A 19,212-nucleotide genomic window follows, 5' to 3' on the forward strand; every position below is an offset into this window, starting at 1 on the left:
GAGTTGGTAGGAGACACCTGGTAAAGAGCGTGAGATTAGTACTGGAATACTTCCTCACTAGGATAACTCGCCAAACTGTTTTCTCTCTGCCCTTCCTATAAACAATACTTATTTAGTGGGGTTGCCAAGACAGTCCTTCTGGAAGAGCTATTTCCACTCAAGTCAGGATTTAAAGATTAGAAAACACTGGATGGAACCACAGAATATTATTTCAACACGAAGCCAGGTTTATTTCGACTACTTTCTGTTTCATGCTTATAAAGTTGTTCGTGTCAAAGGCACCCACCCACTTGTGTGCCAGGTCCAGGATGCTCTGCCTTGTCACTCCTGGAAGGATGATGCCATCTAGTGGAGGAGTTGCCAGCTCTTCTTCTGTCAATTAGAAATTGGAATATTTTCAAACTTTAACTACAGTAGCCATGCCTTATATTAACAGCTATTTTTAAAAACTGTTTCTCGAAACTTTGCTAGTAATAAACACGAAGATGATGTTACTGTTCTGCATTATCTAACTTCCCAAATCAATTCACACTTCAAGTAACTCTATTAAAAAAGGAAGAAGAAGGAGGAGGAGAAAGAAGAAAAAGGAAATAAAGCCCTTCATCAAATCATCCTCAATTTATCTTTACCTAGTAAAAACTGAGATGATGTTCCACTAACAAACAGTAAGAGGAACCCTCTGAAGTCAAAATTTACCTCCGTGGACTAACACTGGTTAGTAATTAGAATCACGTAGATAGACCGGATGCAGGAACACTGGTCATTACCAAAACATCTAAGAATCCTGTGGAGGAACCCAGCCTCAGGAAGTATGTTTGCCTATTCAGGTTGGTCACTGCTTCTACACCACCCTTTGTAGATATACCTATCTATAATGATTTCCAAACCTGGAGGAGTATCCACATCAAATATGGGGATACTGACTTCACCCTCTGCAATTCAAATGTTAACAGGCTCAGGGTAAGCTCAAGCATGTATGTGGCTAACAAAGAAAAAAGAAAGAAGAAAAAAAAGAAATCCAAAGAATCAAAACAAAATTCCATGGGTGATTTATGGAGAGCCAAGGCTGAGACACTGGTCTACTATAAGAATTATCACATGCATTCCTAACCAACACAAGGGCCAGTATGATGATCTGTCTACAAGAGTCAGCGTGATCCGACAACCACACAAGCCCTCCTTACAGGAAAAGTCTCTAGTACTCAACATCCCCTTCTCCTCCCCACATCTGGCATCCAGGAGTCTAAATCTAGGGAGAAAGTTAAGCCTTAAATCATCACTTTATAAAGATGTTGAACCCTGTAACAGACGTGTTGCTTATCATGTGTTTGCGGAGCAATAAACAAGGTATGCTTGAAAGGATCACCAGGTAGCAAGAACTGTAGAAATCACGCTGGTATCTTTAAGCTCCCCCAAGCCATTTTAAGCAGCTGAAAAGGACTTCAGAAATCACCTCATGCAATCCTTACTTTTCAGAAAAAAACAGAGGCTCTCTAAACATAAATGACTTGCAAGACTGGTAACACTGGGGGAGAGTCAGATCAGAACTTACATGCCCCAACACTGGGGCCACTGTCCTTTCTTTTAGTATCCTGTGGTCGGGGCTCCCCTATTCCTCTGTGGTTCCACCAGATGTCCCCAAGAGCCAAGCTGTCTGGAAGACCAAAACTCTGTATTCATGCCTGTGTCCCCCAAACTTGGTGTCGTGCCTGGCCCAGTGTGGTACGTAATAAGTGTTTCTGAATTTAAAAAAATAAATAAATGAATGAATAATCCTTTTTGCTAGGAGACAGCAGCATGATTTTTTTGAAGTTTGTTTCTAAAAATCATCTGCTGAAAACCACTTTCTGGAAAGGAGAAAATTTGTTCTTGGCAATGTTCTTAGGGCTACTCTTTGTCATGTTTAGAAGTGTTGATCTCAAAATAAACCTGTGTTTTGCAATAGCTAGCTAGCTGGACACATAAATGTAGGGATCTACGTGTGTGTATGTGCGCAGACCCCACACACAGAGACAAACATACTTCCAGTGCCTCCAAACTGGACCCTTCCTAAAGCCTGCTGAGCTCTAAGACTACGTAAAGTTAAATAAAAACAGAGGCCTCGCAAGTGCAAGTGCAGTTCTGTGAAATACACTTAACACCCAAAACCGTAACCACTAGCCTAAGGTCAAGGCACAGAACATCTGTTTCTCTGGTTGCCAGACAGAGATGATGACATGACAACGTTTGGGTGAGAAATATTCATTTTCCTCTGCAACCACAAACATGCTTACGAGAGCCAGAACTAGCTCCAGATTGCCCAACATGAGGAAAACAGAGCCTACAAATACAACTTGTTTTTGACAAAGAAATTCATTTGTAGGAGATGAAGAATTTAGAAGCAGTAACAGCAGAAGTCATCTGTGGCATCCCAAAGTGAATTTCTAAAAAAAACCAGGAATGTGGGTTTGTATAAGTGCCCACCGTCAGCACAATTATTATTTATTCAACAAATGATATATTGCGTGCCTACCATGGACAGCTGGCTTACCTGTGCATTATGCATACAGCAGTGAACAAAACTCATATAACTCCTGTTTACTTTCTAATAGGTTGAGGCAAACAATTATTATGTCAAATAGTATGTTAGACTATGGAGAAAAAAAAGAAAGAAAAGAGGGAAGGCAAAGGGAAATGCTAGGAGTGATAGGAGAGGGAGTCTGCAATTTATTAAGATGTTTGAGGAAAGCCTTACTGAGAAAGGGATATGTGGGCAAAGACTTGAAAGCAGGGAGCAAGGCATGCACACATCTGAGAGAAGAGTGCTCCAAACAAAGTCTATAAATGCCTGATGTCTGAGAAGGCTCATGGGGCCCGAGCAGACTGAGCAACATCAACATTCATTGCCATGATCATTCTCCCAAACTAACTCTAAACTCAGCCACACAACTGGGTCTTATTCTCAGGGTAGTTCTGGAGTCCAGTGCAAGGTAAAATGGTTTGTTCCAGCTGTGAATAGCAAGCATGTATGATAAATTACTCAGCACCACAGTATAGCAGAGAATCAGTGCTGTGTGATCTTACTCCCAGGGTCGCTGTTACTAGAATCAAAACCACATGAGTTACAGGCCAAGTGCCACAGATAGCTATGGTGCTTGGCACCGCGCTGTGAAAACAGATTATTTACTTCGTACACCTTTCTGGAGCAGCCGTTCCTTTCTGGAACTCTACCTTACTATAGAGTTCCCTCAATGTCTTCTTTTGTTTTTAGCCCAAAGGTTATTCCTGACATTCTAGTGACTTCTCTCATGGTACAGTCCAAACATTTATTGCACTTCCTTTCCCTTTACTTAAAATTTTATTTGCTCTGTTAGGTGAACACACACAAGTTGAAAAAGCATTAAAACTAAAGCTATCTCAGGCAACCATAATCTGAATAGTAACTCTTAGAGGGCACGTATTGAATGGAGCCCTGGGTGTTATACGCAAACAATGAATCATGGAACACTACATCAAAAACTAATGATGTAATGTATGGTGATTAACATAATAAAATAAAATTTAAAAAAAAAAGAAAAAATAAAATAAAACAAAAAACAAAACAAAACAAAAGATCTGATATATTTTGTAAGAGTCAAAAGACAAATTCACCCATGTCTATTCTGACCTTTAAAAGTCATGGTAGAAATGGTTCATGATTGTTGTTTGGATAAGGGGTAATTTTTCACCAGGACAAGTTTCTAGTGTTTCTGGTTAAATTGTGTAGCTCTGATTCAGACTGTACTTAAATCCTGACATCTCCCATCCATAAATAATGACGATACCACTTCTGTATGATGGAATTGTTTTTGTTTAGGGTTGTGTGGTTTTTTTGGGGGGGATCGAGGTTGGGGGTAGGAGTGGGCAGGTGGAAAGAAGGAGTTGAATCAATATATTATCTCCTACTAAATACAGAGTGCAACACTGGCTGTCATCTTTCAAGCATAGCTTTCGATATATGTCATATGCAATGACTCAAATTTAGCAATCACAAATATTCCAGCATAAATTTTGTTTCTAAACTGTGTCAAGTACAAACAACAGGAATGGAAGAATCAGCATGATCTGCATCTGGCTTTTCAAATGCCAAGGATTACCAATGGTCAACCCAAGGACAAGGTGTACTCACCACACCTGTTTATTCTACATCTGACTGGAATATAAGGCTCATCTTATTAGTCTCTGCAACTAATGCTCAAATTAGTGCATAGCTCTGAAGTCAGCCACATCTGAATCACCATTTTCCTCTATTAGTAGCCAAAAAAACAAAAGAGCAATAGAAGTTACTGTAGCTACTTTAAAATAAAAATGTCACTTAAAATTTTAATTGAAATGAATACTCAGACTTTATAAGCATTTGGAAACTTATATTTCTAGTCTCTATACTCAGTACTGTGAAATGAACTGCCTAAGAACATAAACAAGCCTAAAAAGATGTTTTTAAACTTTTATGACTATTAAAATTCTAATGGAAATAAATGCATATATCTGTATTGTTCCCCATTATTGGTCATTTCATTCAATACCATAGTCATTGTCAACACTTTGCTAAACCTCTATGGTCTCTGCCAACTAACTGAAAAAATAGAAAAGAAAGATAATGAGCATTCAGGATATTTAAGGCAATGAAGAAATACAGATTTTTATAGTAGACACATATTAACAGTCTTGAATGAACCAGGATCTAAGTACAATCCCAAAATGGACCAATCTGCCCTTAAAAGTAGTGTGTTTTAATCAAATTGAGCTCCAGAGTAAATCTGGAAGATTTCTGATGTATTATCAAAATATGTAGAAAGGGCAACAGCTGTTAATTCTCTTAGCAAGAGAATACAGTAAATTTCATATCAGTAGAATAAGTAGACTATGCTTATCACTACAGCATTTTATACATATAGCATATGGTGAATGACCGCTGAATTGATCTGAGACTTATCTCCAAATGAAAGGGATTTTGGATAGGAAAATGGGTAAGAAGATGGCAGAGGGGATAAGGCAACAAATCTTCAAATCACAGAGTCTTAAATTCCTTAAGTTGACATCTCAGTAATAAGCACATCTCGAGCCCAAACCCCAAAACAAAACCTTTATAAATTCTGTGAATTTAAACTCATTTCTACTTGAACAACAAAAGCACAGTAGTTCTTAGCCTTTGGGCTCATGCTACTTATTCCTTATTCTAAGGTCCTCGTTCTTTTTTCTCCAGCCCTATTGAAAATGATTGACAAATTGCAAAGAGCTGAAATCTGAGTGAATTACCTCCATCTTCATTTATCCAGTAAAGAAAAAGATTCATAGTTCCAACTTCGGTTATCTGATTATCCTCTCCATAGAGCCACAGAACCTGCTGACAGCCGTGGTCTGCTGCTTCACATTGGGCAAAAAGGGATGAGCCATAATTCCTTTTAAGAAAGAGGAAACATATTGACTATGAATATACCCCTCCTCTGCCATCTTCCATACTAAAATCCTCAGGTCTTTAATCTGTATGTGGATGTAGTCAATGCACCATGCCCGTGTGTGTGTGTGTGTGTGTGTGTGTGTGTACTCCAGTTAACTGCATAACATTAAAGGAAACTCATTAGACAAACTAAATGATCTAACTGCACTCATGTGAGAGAGAGAGAGAGAGAACACAGCAAAATTGTGAATCCTAAATTGAAAAGTTGAGATAATGAGTACAAAGATAAGTAGCTAAGTTAACAATAACAGTTAAAAGTTCTTAGGTATTTTTTCACCTTCCAAGCAATCGTCCAAGAACTATTTCATTTAAACCTCACACCAATACTCTAAGCCAAACATGTATCAAATTACATGAAGTAGCAGAGCACCAAGCTGTGCTCTCTTAGCTGAGACCTTTCAATATATCCAAGAGACCACAAATGCCCAATGTCTAAATTCTCCAAAAGGTGGGACAAAATGTTAAAAATCCTGATTTTAACTGAAAGTATTCCAAAAGCCCATTTTTCTCAACCTGCACTATTCATCCTAGATTATTCGAAATCAACAAGGATAGTACATCTTCCTAGAATAACAGTTTAGTTTAATATTTTAAATTTGTCATCTTTTATTAAACTTGAATGAGAAAATTATGGCGTATATTACAAAATATGGATGAATGTTTTAGATAAAACATAAGAGTCCTCAAATAAATATGTTTGCTAGCCTCCCTAAGCCCCTGGTTGTATAATTCACTTTCCCCAGTTTTCACAGGACATTAGCAAACACGTTTGAGAAGCACTACCAAATGAAAATCGAGGGCTTGGAAAGAAACCCTAAACCACCCCTGGATTATGATGCCCCCAAGCAAACATGCAGAAACAATCAAACATACTACAATAACTACGACAAAGCATTAATGTCAGCTTCCACAAAATACGCACCTAGGCCTTTTAAAGGTCAAGATTTTACATCTGGTCAAGATCAAAATGTCTAATTAAAAGTATCAGTTAAGCACTAGAGCCACATTCACTCACCGTGGCTGTCTGCCATTTTCTTCTGCACAGCTTCCCGGTCCCACTATATTCACTTTGGCCCTTCCTTTGGAGCCAAGTCATTCTGCTTGGGTTGACAGTCATTATACCTTGCCCTACACAACTGAAATAAAGGGTGGGCATGTAACCTAAGCTGCTCATATAAGCCCTTCTTTGAATGATTCACTCATTCATTTTAATGTAGGGTACCTGAAAGATGTTATTTTACCCTCTGGGGGTAGTGGCAGCCTGTTTGCTATGACATAAGCCTGGGGTCTATTGTGTTCATGATCACCACCCTTCACAGGAGAAAGCATCTGAAGGAGGAGAGCCCTAGGCTAATGCACAGGCAGAAGCTACCACAAGAGATGGAGGGAGGAGGGAAGCAGAAAGGGAAGGGCAAGAGAGAGAGAAACAGATTGGGAAGAAGGATAGTGCATGAGCAGGACATACACAAGGGCAAAAAGAAACTTAGCAACAATGATTTGAGCCTCTAGCGGGTCCATCAGCTACCATCCTACTTACATGAGCCACTCAATTCATTTTCTGCTTAAGATGGTTTGAGTTGGTTTCTTTTTTTAATATCTTTTTAATTTTTAAGTAATCTCTACACCCAATGTGGGGCTTGAACCCACAAGCCCAAGATCAAGAGTCACATGTTCCACTGAGTCAGGCACCCCTTGAATTGGTTTTCTGACTTGCAACTCAAAGAATATTGACTAATAACTAAAACATTCTAGAAAAACTATGGGAAAGAGACATTATATTATATGGCTATAGCAACATGGGTCATGAGTTTATTCACATCAAGGTAATGTAAGATTTATTAGAAGACCTTCAAAATGGAGCACCTAGTTGGCCCAGTCGGTTGAGTGTCCGACTCTTGATTTCAGCTCAGGTTGTGTGATCTCAGGGTCGTGGGATCGAGCCCCACGTCAGGCTCCAAACTCAGTGCAGAGTCTGCTTGGGATTCTCTCTCCCTCTGCCTCTCCCCCTGCTCATGCTCGCTCTCTCTCTTGCTAAAATAAATAAATCTTAAAAAAAAAAAGACCTTCAAAATGCAGATAATAAAATGTAAATTATCGGACAATCTAGAGAGGATACAATTCTTTATATAGGAGGCTTTTGTTTGATGACCATAAAAAGTTGGACCACCCAGATTAAGAATTAATGGCAAATAAGCAATAATGGAGTTAAAATTATGAATACTTTTTAATAATGAGGATAAATGAGACTTTAGGGGAGAGTCCAATAGAAAGAGCATGGGTTTGGGGCCAGCAGACCGCAGTACAGCTCTTGAACTTCTACTATTTGGCTATGTGTGCACTTAAGCAAGTCAGTTCATACTTTTGCCTTAATGAATTCATCTGGCAAATACAAATATTTGCTTTATACACAGCATAGGGCTACTTGGAAAAAATGAAACAATAACAATAAAAGCTAAGAAACAGTTTATGTGAGCCTCTTATATCCTAATAAAATTAAGTTTGTTTGTTTTTTTCAAGATTTTATTTATTTATTTGACAGAGAGAGACACAGCGAGAGAGGGAACACAAGCAGGGGGAGTGGGAGAGGGAGAAGCAGGCTTCCTGCCGAGCAGGGAGCCCGATGTGGGGCTCGATCCCAGGACCCTGAGATCATGACCTGAGCCGAAGGCAGACGTTTAATGACTGAGCCACCCAGGCACCCCAAAATTAAGTTTTTTTAAAAAATAATAACTATTGTAGGGCATCTGGGTGGCTCAGCTGGTTAAGAGACTGCCTTCCGCTTTTTTTTTTTTTTAACATATAATGTATTATTTGAAGCGGGGGGAATCGGAGGGGGAGACGAACCATGAGAGACTATGAACTCTGAGAAACAAACTGAGGGTTCTAGAGGGGAAGGGGGTAGGGGGGTGGGTTAACCTGGTGATGGGTATTAAAGAGGGCACGTATTGAATGGAGCACTGGGTGTTACACGCAAACAATGAATCATGGAACACTACATCAAAAACTAATGATGTAATGTATGGTGATTAACATAACATAATAAAATAAAATTGGAAAAAAAAAAAAAAGAGAGAGACTGCCTTCTGCTCAGGTCATGATCCTGGAGTCCCAGGATCAAGTCCCACATGGGGCTCCCTGCTCAGCAGGGAGTCTGCTTCTCCCTCTGACCCTCCCCGCCTCATGCTCACTCTCATTCTTTCTCAAATAAATAAATAAATAAATAAATCTTTAAAAAATAACTATTCAATTTCAATTGACTTTTGCCTAGTTCATAGACATTGCCGTTGAGATTTTACCATATATGAAAATAAATGATTTCTCTCATAAAATGCTCTTTATTAAAAAGAAAATTTTCATAGCATGAATAACTAGCCTTTCCAAGAAGTTTCTAAAAACACACACATACACACTTTTGAGAATGTTAGCTGAATTAAAACCATGGTTCCTTAGCATCATGAAGCTATTTGGGCAAGAAAGAGAATTAAAGACCTCAACCATTTCAATACATTGAAAGAAAAAGGGTTTTTATTTGTTTGGTGCTTATTTGATTGATTGATTACTATATTCTATAGATGGTGTTTTTCCCTAAACGAGTTTTTCCTCAAAATTCTCTCCCAGGTGTAAACTGTATTATTAACATCCCCAGGGTCATTAATATTTTGATAATATATTTGGGTTCCCTCCCAAGTGTCACCAATATTCAGAAAAGAAACACATGTCCTTGGGAGAAAGAGAAAAATGAAACATTTGGACAACTGTCTACACAGAAAAATTTTAATTGTACATGGAATAAAAATCTGGGAGAAGATATATTAAATACATCTGTCCAAAAGAATAAATTCTATTGTATGAAATCCAACTGATTGCTCCTAAGGCAGGGTGTCCAGGAGATGAAATGAGAAAGAAAGCAAGCCTCACAGTATCAACTGTTGTCTGCTGAGAGGATACTTAGTACTTGCCAGGCAGGGTACTGAGTACTTAAGTCCATTATTTCACTGAATCATCTTAAAACAACACTAGACTTTATTCTACTTTGGAGGACTTAGAGAAAGAGGGCACTTAATTGTATAAGATCACACAGATATAAGTGTAGGACTCTCAGATATCTCTGACAGCCAAGCCCATGCTGTTAATTGCTAGGTTATAGCACCACATGTATTGGCAGCTTTCTATAGGCCAACCACACGGTCCTAGGCACTTTATATTATCCTGCTCATCCTCACAGATGAGCTGAGTATTACTGCCCTAACTTCATAAATGAAGAAACTGAGGCATAAAGCAGTTAAGTAACATCCCAGGACAGTAAGGTTTTTAAGCCAGGTCTATCTGACTTCAAAGCTTGTATTCCAAGTACACAATGAGAGTAAAAGTAAATAAATAAATTAATTAATTAATTAAGATAGAGTGGGGGCAGGGCCAGTTCTTTCCATATTAACAATGAAACTAACAAACTGGGAATAAAGATGTTAATATGATGAAAGACCTTCTTCTAACTCAGTGCTTCTCAACTTTGGCTTCACATTAAAACATTCCGATGCTCATAGAACTACCCTATGACCCAGCAACTGCACTACTAGGTATTTATCCAAAGGATACAAAAATAGTGATTCGAAGGGGCACATGCACCCCAATGTTTATAGCCGCAATGGCCACAATAGCCAAAATATGGAAAGACCCCAGATGTCCACTGGCTGATGAATGGATAAAGTAGATGTGGTATATAAATACAATGGAATATTACACAGCCATTAAAAAGAATGAAATCTTGCCATTTGCAATGATGTGGAGGGTATTATGCTAAGTGAAATAAGTTAGGTAGAAAAAGACAAATACCGTAAGATTTCACTCTTGTGTGGAATTTAAGAAACAAAACTGATGAACACAGGGAAAGGGAAGAAAAAATAAAATAAGATAAAAACAGAGAGGGAGGCAAACCATAAGAGACTCTTAACTATAGAGAACAAACTGTTGCTGGAGCGGAGGTGGGTGGGGAGATGCGGTAATTGGGTGATGGACGTTAAGGAGGGCACTTGACAAAATGAGCACTGGGTGTTACACGCAATTGATGAAGCACTAAATTCTACCCCTGAAACCAATAATACACTCTATGTTAACTAACTTGAATTTAAATAAAAATTTTTAGAAAATTCTGATGCTTAGGCTCTCGCCGTGGAACCCAGAGAGGAGTAGTTGGTAAAGCTGCTTTCAATTTGTAACCACAGGTGAGACCCACTGTGCTAGAACTCTCCCTCAGCTGTGTGCCGTTGTATTACTTTTCTCACTTATGCATATTCAGATATAAAAGAATAATATTATCTCTAATGGCTTCCAAAAAAGTGAAATAATCTTAGAATAAAAAAGAAAATCCTTCTCTCTCTTCCTCAGATTTACTGAGAAAGCAGTTAAATCTCCTTGAGCTGAGGAGAATCAATAGCTATTTAATAAATGCCAGTTGACTACAGAAGTCCTAAAAAGCTTGGAAGGTAATCGTTGAATTAATTGCTTTAGAGAAGAAGCAATAATAAAATCTAAGGGGGCTGCCAAATGTCTTTGCCAACTAAATAGGTTGATACTAAATGAAGAATCCTGTGTTTCCCTTGCACTTCTTTGGCTAAAATCCACCCTTTGGGTTACTGCCCTCCCACTTGTCATTTCTGCTTTTATTTATAAGATCCTATATTCTCTTCTCTAAGAGACTGCACACCAACTTCCATTGATCATGGTCCACCTGAGCCTAATGAGTCGAAGTATTAATTTTTTTATAATAGACTTTATTTTTTTAAAGCAGTTTTAGGTTTACAGAAGAAGTAAGCAAAAAGAGTTCCCCTGTGCCCTATCTCCCACTTCAGTTTCCCCTATGAACCTCTCACGTTAGCGTTCACTTGTCATGACTGATGAGCCAACACTGATACGCTACTATTAACTGAAGTCCATAGTAACATTAGGGTTCACTCTTTGTGTTGTACAGAAAAGAACAGTTTTTAATTGGCCTCTAGTGACCATGTATTCCGTTGATACTGCATTACATCATCTTTATAATAAGTAACAACCTATCCCCAACACTAAAACTAAAGATTTCCCTGCAATTTCTCAATGTCTCCATGTGATCTTTACCCTGGGCAGGTAGGGGGGAGTTGGAAAGCAAGATTGAAAGAGGAAGAACTAGCTTATTATGACCTCTTCATCAAGACTGATTTACTGGAACGTGAACTCTAGGGGAAGTTCTAACAAAGTGATACATATGGTGTCAGGAGTGCATATGCTCTGGGAAGAAGTCTGAACAGGTGAAAAAGATATCAAGAGAATGCACAAGGGTAGTCGTTTCAACCTGCCTGGCACAGCACATAGTCAGGAAGGAGTGCTCCATGCCAAAAGGAAAAGAAAGGGACTTCTTGGTTTAATGGACTTCATTAGGATTTCTCTAGCTACTGAGAGAATGCGGCTGCTACAAATGCAGCGAGGACAGGACCCAGAATGTTCTAACCTTTTTTTTTGGGGGGGGGGGTAGAAAAGAAAAAGAAAATACAGAAGGACTCCAGAGGGTTCAAAGCCAGCTGTCAGCGTCTCTCCTACACCCTAGAGGCATGTCCCCCGATACTCCCAGGGCTCCCTGAATCTGCACGTGTTCCCCGAGCCCAGAAGCTGCCACCGCGTCACCTCCCAGTGAGCTGCCTGCGTATGTGATACATATCAGCGCTCGATGTACACGAAGGAAGAGGCCCCTGGTTAACGTGGCTATTCCTGCCCACCCATAGGGGCATTCTCCTATCACGGCCAAGTCCACCGCTGAAATTGTCTAACACTTTTCAAATGCTCTTTTATTTCCAGCCAGCTACATATGGCCAATGAGACGGCCTGACAGAGCCAAAGCAGGGCTGTCCCTCGGCCAGCTGGCAGCAGGTATGCCTACAATCTGTGGCAATGAAGACGGCGCTTGAGTGAAGCGGGCACCTTCCCCAGGAGGACTCCTTAGAGCCAACTGAGCACCTCGGCCCCAGCAGCAGATGCTCTTTAAGGCCCCCTGTCCGCCTGCAGCCAGAGCACCAGCCTCCAGAGGCAGTGAATTCAAAGCACTAATGTTATTCCTGCTTTAGTTATTTATTTCAGTTCTTGCCTATCACATTCGATGGTTCTCCCTTCAGAGTCACAGGTTATCCTTTGAACTGGCGCAATTTTTTTTTTTTTTAAAGAGTTTATTAGAGAGAGAGAGACACAGCACGAGCGGGGAGGGGGAGGGGCAGAGAGAGAAGCAGACTCCCCCTGCTGAACAGGGAGCCTGATGTAGGGCTGGATCCCAGGACCCTGAGATCATGACCCAAGCCGACAGCAGACACTTAACCGACTGAGCCACCCAGGTGCCCCTGAACTAGCGCAATTTAACACTGAAGAGTAAACACAAAACAAAAAAAGGGCATTTCCACTTGAATATTAACATAGGTACTTGGACTGATTTGAGATGGCGATAACTCAATGGTTGTGAGGGACTCTTTCCTTTAGACAGAAACTAATATTCACTTACCCTCCCATCTTGCAGTCCCCAGTCCCACCTTTCCAGGCTCTCACGTACTTCGGATTGGCCCACAGGGACACTGGCTTAAAGGTTCCACTTGAAAAATAAGGTCCCACTGGGCTCAAGATTACAAAGAGCAGGGCTTTGGTAGGCTTCTTGACTCCAAGAGAAGGCTGCAATAGAGTAAAAGTACACACAACTGTTAATTTAAATGTAGACACCAGTCTTCGAGTCTAGAATAGATCTGTAACTATCTCCCAGAGGCGCTGTCTAAAGCACAGGAGCTGTTCCTTCTCAAGCTGAGTTACACAAAGCCAGATGGTCTTTCAAGAAGAAAACACAAAGAAAGGAGTGCTGAGGATTCATCTTGCTTTGCCTTCTGAGTTATGATTTTAGGGGAAAAGCAAATTTGTCACAATTTTTTGTGAGCAGGGCAAGAGGAGAAATATATTTTTGACAACCAGCTATACAACACCTTGCATTGATTGGGAATTGAAAAAGGGAAGAACCCAGACATGATCTTCGGCTTTGGAGAGGAAATGCAATATTTGCTTTTCTAACTTCCCCTTCTGTGTTCACAGATTACTAACCACTTCACGACATGCCAGGGCCTCCCGCAGGTGGCGAGTACAGGTGAGCGTGTCATTACTACGCCCCCCGGTCACAGACAGCAGACAGCAAGAGCGGGGCGCCACTAGAGGCAAAGATACCAGATGACATCAATATTCCCCCAAAAAGCCAGAGGATGAATGACAACGACAGAACATGGTCTTTCCCCACAAACACTGGGAAGTCATAAGCCAACCATGCAAAACTGTGTTGTCTCCAGCACAAAACAGCTCTAAGTAATTACTCAGTTGTTTACTAAGGAGGAAAACTGAAAGACTGAAAGCTTTGAGGGTTGTGTATTACAAAAGCAAAAAAAGGCCACTGCGCTATTCTATGTGATTCAAGACCATCAGGAATAAGAAAACAAGTCCAGGACTATTACAATGACCGTCTCAGGATATAAAGTGCTTATGTCCAGTCTTCAGCAGAGTCCTGTCTGACTAGATGGTGGTAAGAGTCTGTCATGGTAAGAATAAGAAGAGACTCAATGACAGCTGATTGTGTGCCTTTTGTTTTGTTTGATGAACTGGCTAAAGTGGGTCTGGGGATTTTTTTTTTTTTTTCTGAATTTCATTCTATCTCCCCTCTACTACCTATTGGCTCAAGGCCCTCACTCACTGCTTATGCCCATATCATCAAAAATCAGTTAGGTAAAATATTCATGGGCATAAAAAATGTATTTGTATATGTGTACATTGATGCCATCTGAAAGGCACGCAACCCTCAGAAAATGGGAAGATGATTCCATTTGCATTCCATGGAACATGAGACCAAGAAAGGCTTGGATGGCCAGAGTCAGCAAGAAACAACAGGTTTTGGTTTTTTACTTGTTTGGATTTGTTCTTAGTTGGGGCTAAACAAGACTCCCCTACCAGTAAAGAGTGAAAACCCTTAAAGCTTCATTTGCCCTTTTTTTTTTTTTAAATTTCATTGTTTGGGAGAAAAAACTTCAGAATAATAATACTTACCTGTCTTTCTTCCCAGCTTTGATAAAAATTGACTAACTTATCTCTACACTTTTATGAACCCTATTAGTTAAGTAAATACAATGATTCTTTTTATCAGAGGAGCTCTGAAGCTTAATACTTAAAAAGGAAATGTTCCCGGGCCCTCATATTGAGTAATAAAGAGAAGCTTCCCAACATAACTTAGATTTCCAATCTGCAGCACAAAGCCTCAGTAGTTTATCCAGCTTCTAAGTTTCTGAATAAAATAGCTTATTTGTGGACAAACTGATAAGCATTTTATTAGATACCACACAAATGTCTGGACTTTTTTCACTCTAAACTCATGTATTTTTCACAACCTGCATTATACTAAAAGCAATAACTTATCATCATGGAAATTTTGTTGTGGGATAAATTTCATCTTATTCATTTCCTTCCCCTGACTTTGACAGGTAAACTTGCATTTACTCCACTAGGTGGTGGTATAGAGAGCACAGATGGAAAAACGGAATAATCTTATGCATTAAATCTCTTTCTGGAAGAAAAAAAAAATCAATAAACCTTTAAGTAACACTTATTCTTAGCAAGCAGATAAATTATAGATGAGAAGTTTTCAATGCTGAGAGATAATATGTTTATGTGTACTAACATTTTATTTTCTGAAATTTAAGCAAAGCCAACTCATGTTTTTTTTACAAGTATTTCAAGTACTAGTGTCGATCACAGTTTGGCCACCTTCATCCTTAAATGATTACTTATATCGATCGTCTTCTCATGAAAAGAACTCTGTGACTTTACTGCAAATGGTCAGACTGCTTCAAGAGTGAAAATAAATAAAAGGTAACTGGGAGGAGCTTGGGAACTGGGTCTGTTTCTAGCCTCAGGAACCATTATCTGTTTTGTCTTAATTCTCCCTTCTATTCTGGAAAGCAATTTAAATTCTGTGCTACTGCTACAATTAAGAGCAACTTCTTCTATAATATTAATTAAATGCTAGGAAACATACTTCTATGATGACCTGGTCAGGCTTCTGTTCAAATAAAGCAAAAGCCACATAAATAAAGAGAAAATATGAACACCTGATAAATTGTGTAAATGTTTCAATAAGTCTCATTTCCTTATGAACTTTTTTTATTCTTTTTTCTAGTTTCCTGGATTATTTCATTATATATTGAAGAGGGTTTTAAAAAAAATAAAAGTCATGGGAAATGAGGAATATAAAATCTCACAGATGCAAATTATATAACTTCTCAAGGGACCATACTGACTTAAGTTGAAATTCTTATGTGTACAAAAAAAATACTCATCTTACTTTATATTATACCTCACAAATACATATATAAAGGTATTAAGTACCTGTATGTTTTGCACAAAATAACAAGACACTTGGGTGTGATGGAAAATAAAGTGATGTATTCCAGTGAAAATCACCACTTCTGAGTCAGTTAGAAAATTAGTGTATAAAAAGGCAGAATTTCAGAGGTTATGTGAACGATGGCAGGAAGTGTCCCAGGAGTTGAGAAAGGTACTAGTCCTTGTTGTGGTATGGGAGGTAGAGAAGCACAGCAGAAAGTAATTCTGTTTAAGCAAGACAAATATGGGACAGAAGAAATAAGATAACTGGGAACAACAGGAACATTTTTTCAAAAAGAGTGGCATGACTTTTTTTTTTTTTTTTTAACTCCAAGAAGAGCCTAATTTGTTTTAGAGGGGAAAACAGTAAAGAATATTGGACTGAGGGGTGCTATAAGAGATATGGAGAGGACCAGGGGTCCACGCAAGGCCTTGAGTGTGTGAGTTACAAAATGGAGGGATAACAAATTCATGCAGTTTTTGTAGGAAAAACTAGTTGGTTTGGTGAATGATTTAAAAACCCTCAATAATTATACAGTTTTTGTTTTCTAAGACATTTCACAGTTAATGCCCCATCTAATCCAACAAGCCAGGAAGTTAAGGGTTATAACTGTTTTTACGTTGAAGAAACTGAGGCTCCAGGGGCGCCTGGGTGGCTCAGTTGGTTAAGCGACTGCCTTCGGCTCAGGTCATGATCCTGGAGTCCCGGGATCGAGTCCCGCATCGGGCTCCCTGCTCGGCAGGGAGTCTGCTTCTCCCTCTGACCTTCCCCCCTCTCATGTGCTCTCTCTCTCTCTCACTCTCTCAAATAAATGAATAAATAAAATCTTTTAAAAAAATAAATAAAAAAAGAAACTGAGGCTCCAAACAAATGATTTGCCCAAGGTCTCAGTTATTAAGCTCTAGATCTTTTACTCTTAATCCAGACCTCTTTTTATAATATCAAAGTTTAAAACAATAAGTGAAGTACACAAGATTTCTTGCTCTGGAAAGAGTTCAAGCCAGGGCGTCACTTCCTGCTACCTCAGCCTTCAGCACGGCCCTCACACTCTATATAGGCACCTCATGCTCAAACCTCCTCAATTTCCTGCCTCTACATGTTTTCCTGAACTACTCTCCCTACCTGGAACACTCTCCCCCTCCCCTGTTATGGACTGAAACGTGTCTACCCCCAATTTGAAGCCCCAGCCCCCAGTGTGACTACATTTGGAGCTAAGGCTTTTAAGGAGGTCATTACAGTCAAATGAGGTCGAGAAAGGGTGAGGCCCTAAATCCAACAGGGCTGGTGTCCTTCCAAGAACTGGAAGAGACATTAGACCATGAGCTCTGCACTCCCTCTCCAACCCACTCCCTCCACACACACAGAAGGCTCTGTGAGGACACAGCGAGGTGGATGTCTATGGGGAGACCTTACCAGAAACTAATCCTGCTGGCACTTTGATCTTGGACTTCCAGATCATCTCCAGAACTGTGAGAAAATTAAATTCTAGTGTTTAAGACATTCAATCTGGTATGCTGTTATGGCAGCCAGAGCCGACTAAGACATCCCCTCTCTTTCCTAAGTAATACAAACCCTTCGATCTCAATTTAAATGTCATTTCAGAAAACGAGCCCCTTCACAAAGTTAGGTACTTGTGTTACATGCTATTACAACACCCTGCACTTCTGTCCATTTAGATAAAATGTCCATCACACTCACTTACAAATAGCTCTTTAATTCTCTACCTCTAGCTAATCTGCACACTCGGTGAAGGGCAAGGCCATCTTCGTCCCCTACAGAGCACTGTGCCTTGTTATACCAGGTTTACTATATATCTGTTGAATGACTCTTCATCTTATAAGAAGTTGTTTATAGAAAGGAGCTCTGAAAACAACCTAGATGATTTGTTTGCCATATTTGAACTACTGATGCTAATCCTCCTATGTTGCATTGACACCAAAGAGAAAATGTTCCTTTGTCCCCTGCCTTATTTCCTTTAGTGCTGACCTCGAAACTAACAGAATTCATATGTAGACATTCAAAGAATACCATGAGGGAAGCTAAAGTCCAGAAGTTTCTGAGGCTTGCTATAAAATGGGTAGGGGAATCTCAGGCCTGTTCAAAGAGAAAGATAGTATATATTTAACACTTGACAAAAAGAAGGCTAGCATTCTTTTTTAGTTTTTAAATAAGAATGAACTTAAAATTTAGAAAGCACAGAGTTAAAAGAAAACTTAAGATAAGGGGAAAAGAACACCTACCTAAGGTTACATAAATGCAGTGATAGTGACTGCTTATAGCATCAGTGTAAGGGTTAAATTAGATAAACTGTGGAAAGCACCCAGAACCTCCTCTTTTTCAAGTATCCAACAAACAGCAAGTATTTTTGTTTTTAAAAATACTCATTTAGAACAGTAATAGTGGTATATAAATTCACTATGTACCAATACGCAAAGCATGAAGGCGACATTAGAATGAGTGTAGATGGGACCATGGAACTACATTCAACACTCAATGTTGAAATTGTGGAGAATGAGCACTTGGGAAAAAGACAGGATTATTATACCAACATCCCCGGAAATACAGCTTAGTATATTTGAAATCAACCCTACATAAAAATTTTAGCATGGATTATTAAACAACGGGTCAAGAAAACTTGATAGGGAAGTACCCAGGAAGAGCCAGAATGAGTCACTCTTAGAAAAACCATGCTTCATTTCCCTTTCTGAAATGACTAGATCAGGGGTCAGCAAACTTCAGCCCGCTTCCTGTTTTTTAAAGTCTTATTGGAATACGTGCATTCATGCATATCTGTGTTGCCTATTGAGGTTTTTGTGCCACAAAGGCAGAGATGAGTAGCTGCCTGACTTCACAGGAAAAGTTTGCTGACCCCTTCTCTAGAGGACAGGAAAATGCTACGGAAGCATTTTCCTTGTATCAAGAATGGCCTTAAAACCAGGATCTCTTCACTGACCTAGCCGCAGCGCTCAGACTTTGACTTTGTGATTCCATCAAGTTTGTTTCAATTGACTGGGCCAAGTGCACAATGGGCCTGGAATAGAGAGACACCTTAGACCACCAGCACAGGGAGCTGGCAACTGCAATGAAGATGCTCCCCAAATAGGCAAGTCCCAACCCAGCCCACCAAGTGAGATCCTGAGTGGGCAGGTGCAAGGGAAAGGATGCTACACTCAAGAGAGCCCCAAGAACTGACTATTGGATTTGGCAACATGGAGGTCCATGGTGATCTTGACAAGCATATTTCAGTGGGAGTTGGGGTTGGGGGGGGTCAAAAGTCTGAATGTTGTGGATTCAAGAAAGAACGAGGGGAAAC

At 39.7% G+C, this 19,212-nt stretch overlaps 1 protein-coding gene across 4 annotated transcripts in view; it reads right to left on the bottom strand.

Annotated features, from left to right (window-relative positions):
• BCAT1 (branched chain amino acid transaminase 1) overlaps positions 1-19,212 on the bottom strand; it is a 103,608-nt gene that overhangs the window by 18,707 nt on the left and 65,689 nt on the right. For all 4 annotated transcript variants that reach the window (XM_078075764.1, XM_078075763.1, XM_078075766.1 and 1 more), the window contains exons 6-8: positions 12,999-13,162; positions 5,278-5,420; positions 287-372 (exon numbers count right to left, since the gene is read on the bottom strand). In XM_078075764.1, coding sequence (XP_077931890.1) covers positions 287-372; positions 5,278-5,420; positions 12,999-13,162 — 393 coding nt within the window. The remainder of the gene's footprint in view (positions 1-286; positions 373-5,277; positions 5,421-12,998; positions 13,163-19,212) is intronic.

The sequence above is a fragment of the Halichoerus grypus genome, chromosome 6 (genome assembly GCF_964656455.1).
Source record: "Halichoerus grypus chromosome 6, mHalGry1.hap1.1, whole genome shotgun sequence".
NCBI lineage: Eukaryota > Metazoa > Chordata > Mammalia > Carnivora > Phocidae > Halichoerus > Halichoerus grypus.